Genomic DNA, 3,893 nt, shown 5'->3' on the forward strand with positions numbered 1-3,893 from the left:
CGCGCGGCTCGGCCCGACCCCGCCCCGCCGCGCGGAGGAAGTGACCGGCGGCGGCAGCATCATGGGAGCCGTAGTCCCCCCGCACCGGCACCGACACCGGCACCGGCACCGGTACCGGGGAGGCGCCGCCGCGGGGGCCGCTGGCGGCGGCGGGAGCTCGGTCAGGCCGGGCCGGGGCAGCCGCCGCCGCTGCCGTTTGGCTGCGTTTCGTGCAGCAACGGCGTCTGTGCGTACGGGAACAGCCCGTGGGAACGGGCACCGGGATCGGGATCAGCCCAGGGGAATCGGCACCGGGATCAGCCCACAGGAATCGGCACCGAGATGGGGAATGTGCACACACGGTCCACAGGGGATCGGGATCGGTCCATGGGGACCAGGATTGGGATCAGCCCACGGGAACTGGCACCGGGATCGGGATCAGCCCACGGGAACCGGCACTGAGATGGGGAATGTGCACACACGGTCCACAGGAACTGATACCGGGAATACCCTGCAGGAACCGGCACCAGGAACAGCCTGTGGGAATGAAGATGGGGAGGAGCCCACAGGAACCAGTGCCGGGATCAGGAACAGCCTGCGGGAACAGGGACTGGCACCAGGAACAGCCCACGGGAATGGGGACAGGCAATGGGGCTGGGAACAGCATGTGTGAGGAAGGACCAGCATCAGGATGGGGAACAGGGATTGGCACTGGGAATGGCAAGGAGGAGGAACAGCACACAGGAATGAGGACTGGGAATACCCCGTGGGAACAGGAATCGGGAACAAGGAACAGGAACAAGGGATTGGAACAGCCGATGGGAACTGGGACTGGGATCTGGCTGTGGGAACGTGGACTGGAACTGGGAAAGACTCGCGGGAAAAGCCTGCAGGTAATGAGATGGAGACTTGGAATTGCTGTGTCAACTGGAACTAAGAACAGCCTGTGGGAACTGGGACCAGCGCTGGGAATGGCCTGTGGGAACTGACACTGTGTATGGGAATAGCCTGTGGGAAGCAGGAGCAGCCTGCAGGAAGTGGCACCGGGAAGAGATTGCCTGGAGCCTGCGGCAGAGCCAAGGAGGAGCCGGGAGCCAGGACGGGCACCGCTTTATTTGCCCAGGGCTCACGGCTCGGGGGCGCGGGCCACGCAGGGCAGGCCGGGCACGCGCCAGCGCCGCGGGCCGTGCAGCCGCAGCGCCAGCCACTGCTGCTGGCTGCCGCACACGTAGGGCTGGGGGCCGGCGCACGGCGGCCCCCCCGCGCCGCCCGCCGCGCTGCGCAGGCTGTCCAGGCTGCCGCTGCCGAGGTCCCGTGCACGCGCACCGGCCGTCGAGCCTGCGGACGGGAGGCGGCGTGAGGTGGCACCGGGACCGGCCGCGGTGCTGCAGCGCCCCGGCCCCCGGCACTCACAGCAGCGGCGCAGCGACTGCCACGTGTGCGCGGGCAGCGCCGCGGCGCCCGCCGGCTGCTGCAGCAGGCACAGGATGGCGCCGTCCATCTGCTGGAAGACGCGCAGCGAGAGCAGCGCGCGCCGGCTCTCGGGCGCCAGCCCGTAGCGCTCCGACTGCAGCAGCTCCCGCAGCAGCGCGAAGTCCTGCTGCAGCTGCAGGGCTCCCTGCAGGCTGCAGGGACAGGCTCAGCGCGGCCGCCCCCCGCGGCCCCGCCGCCGCCGCCCCCCGAGCGGCACCTGAACTTGATCTTCCGCGCGAGGATGTGGTCCATCCAGGCCTCGGCGAAGGCGGTGGTGACGCGCGCTAGCGTGGGCGCCTGCGCGTCGCGCGGCAGCAGCTGGGCGCCCTGCAGCACCTGCCCCAGCACCATGTGCGCCGCGGCCGCCGCGTACTCGCTCGGGCTGCTGGGCAGCTCTGCGGCAGCGGCGCCGCCTCAGTACCGTGCGGCTGCACCGGGGCCGTGCGCGGGGCTCGGCGCCGCTGCCACCCGCCACATACCGGGGCGCAGGCCCAGGCGCCAGTGCTTGCCCAGCGGCATGGTCTGCTCGAAGATCTCGGCCGCCATGCGCTTGCAGTCGGTGCAGAAGAGCCGCAGCACGTCGGCCGAGAAGCGCTGCGGGCAGAGCGCGCACGGTGGCGGCACAGCCATGCGCCCGCTGCGCCGCGCTGCGCTCTGCACGTCTCTACCTGGATGCCGGCGGCCGCCACGTGCACCTGCTGGCAAAGCTGCTGCTCCTGGTGCGCGAGCAGCTCGTGGGGCCCCGGCGCCGGGAATGCCGTGGCCACCAGCGCCGCCAGCTCGTCCGTCTCGGCCCTCAGCAGCTGCAGGGGCAGCGCGGTGAGGCCGGGCGCGCTCGGCCCCGCTCGGCCCCGCGCGCCGCGCACTTGCCTGCAGGTCGCCCTGCGTGACGAGCAGGAAGGGGCGCAGGGCCCAGGCCGCCAGGTACTGGTAGGCTTTGCCCGTGAGCCAGGCGCCGGCCGCCTGCACTGTGGCCACACAGCGGCCCAGCAGCTGCAGCTGCGGTCCAGGGGGGCCCAGGATTCCGGGGGGAGCTGGTGGGGACAGAGCGACGCTGCCACCGTGGCCATGGGGCCATGGGGTACACGGGGGGCACGGGGTGCTCACCGTCAGTCGCGTCGGGCTGCGGCTGCAGGCGGCGCAGGGCGAAGGCCAGCGCGGGGTAGAGCTGCTGCAGCAGCCGCGCCGTCCTGCTCTGCGCCACCGCCGCGGTCCCGCCCTGCGGCGCCTCTGCTTCCGCGCTGCACTTGTCCGACAGTGCCGAGCCCAGCGCCCGCGTGAAGCCTGTGGGAAACACGGGCAGGAGTGAGTGGTGCCAGCCCAGAGCCACGTGGAGCTGCTGCTCCCGGAGCCCGTCCAGACCCGCGGCTGCGTCCCGGAGCCCTCAGGGAGCACCCTGCTCTCCCATGGCACACACCATCCTGGAGCCCTTCTGGACCTGCCACGGCTCCCTCCTGCAGCCCCATCCTTCTTGCTGTGCTCCCATTGCCAGCTGCATCCCGCAGCCCCATCCATCCCACCGTATTCCCGCTGCCGTCTCCCTCCGGCAGCCCCATCCATCCCGCCACCCTGCCGGTGGGTCCATGCAGCCCCGCGGTGCTGCAGCAGCCGGCACTCACCCTGGTCCCAGGCGGCACAGACGCTGCAGCAGAACAGGCGCAGGCAGAGCCGCCGCAGCTCCTCCTCGCAGGCGGGGGGCACTTGGGCTGCGGGGGCGCAGGGTGAGGGGCTGCCAGAACCCCGGCCCCGCCACCGTCCCACCCTGCACCTACCGTGTGCCAGCGCCTGGGCCAGCTCCTGCACGGGCCCCGCGGCCGCCGCGGTGCCACCAGTTGCTGGTGCCTCCACAGCACGGCGCAGCGCGGCGCCCGCCGCCTCCCAGTACAGCGGCACGTACTGCGTGGCCAACGCGGCGCCGGCCGCCGCGTGGCACCCGTCCAGCCAGCGCACGGCCTTGCAGCCGCCCGGCGCCCGTGCGGGCTGCCACAGGCTGCCGGCCGTGGCCACCAGCGCGCCCAGCACGCGCTGCGCGACCTGCTGCTCCTCGTGGCACATCGCGTGCAGCTCCTCGGGGACGCCCCGCGGTGCTGCCTGCGCCGCAGCCTCTGTCCAGGGCACCACGGGCTGCAGCGCTGCTCCACGTGGCCACAGCAGCCGCTGCAGGCGCCGCGCCGCCAGCCGGCCGCGCTTGGCCGCTAGCAGGGCCAGCACGCGCGGCGCGGGGAAGGGCTGCAGCGCAGGGAAGGGCTGCGGCGCGGCGCCCGCCTGCGGCGCCAGCTCGGCCGCCACGCGGTTGTAGATGTCCAGGCCCTGGAAGAGGTCGTCGAGCAGCGCGGGTGGCGCGGGGCCGTGCGCCAGGACCCGCAGCGCCGCCTCGGCGCGGGCCTCCAGCAGCCGCAGCGCCTGCAGCGCCAGCAGCTGCAGCGCGCGCTGCATGTGCG

General features: G+C 72.9%; 2 protein-coding genes across 2 annotated transcripts in view; both read right to left on the reverse strand.

Annotated features, from left to right (window-relative positions):
- Nucleotides 1-368, reverse strand: part of LOC112954026 (programmed cell death protein 4-like) — a 6,603-nt gene extending 6,235 nt beyond the window's left edge. Inside the window, exon 1 of the mRNA XM_026047168.1 lies at nt 341-368. Coding sequence (XP_025902953.1) covers nt 341-368 — 28 coding nt within the window. The remainder of the gene's footprint in view (nt 1-340) is intronic.
- A 737-nt stretch (nt 369-1,105) lies between these two features.
- CCDC142 (coiled-coil domain containing 142) lies at nt 1,106-3,888 on the reverse strand. Its single transcript, XM_026047169.1, has 9 exons — nt 3,225-3,888; nt 3,072-3,158; nt 2,560-2,736; nt 2,323-2,486; nt 2,121-2,255; nt 1,932-2,046; nt 1,670-1,847; nt 1,393-1,604; nt 1,106-1,317 (listed from the first exon to the last, which is right to left on the reverse strand). The coding sequence occupies exons 1-9, from the start codon at nt 3,886-3,888 to the stop codon at nt 1,106-1,108; spliced, it is 1,944 nt and encodes a 647-aa protein (XP_025902954.1).
- Nucleotides 3,889-3,893: the final 5 nt, after the last annotated feature.

Source organism: Nothoprocta perdicaria, unplaced genomic scaffold (assembly GCF_003342845.1).
Source record: "Nothoprocta perdicaria isolate Ctin4 unplaced genomic scaffold, notPer1 scaffold_480, whole genome shotgun sequence".
NCBI lineage: Eukaryota > Metazoa > Chordata > Aves > Tinamiformes > Tinamidae > Nothoprocta > Nothoprocta perdicaria.

Bases quoted from the DNA above. Each gene is read 5' to 3' on its own strand.
- CCDC142 (XM_026047169.1), bottom strand. From the start codon at position 3,888: ATGCAGCGCGCGCTGCAGCTGCTGGCGCTGCAGGCGCTGCGGCTGCTG. The intron at 3,159-3,224 runs GTAGGTGCAGGG...GCGCCCCCGCAG, and splicing joins GGCCCAGGCGCTGGCACACG to CCCAAGTGCCCCCCGCCTGC. The intron at 1,605-1,669 runs GTGCCGCTCGGG...CTGTCCCTGCAG, and splicing joins GCGCGGAAGATCAAGTTCAG to CCTGCAGGGAGCCCTGCAGC.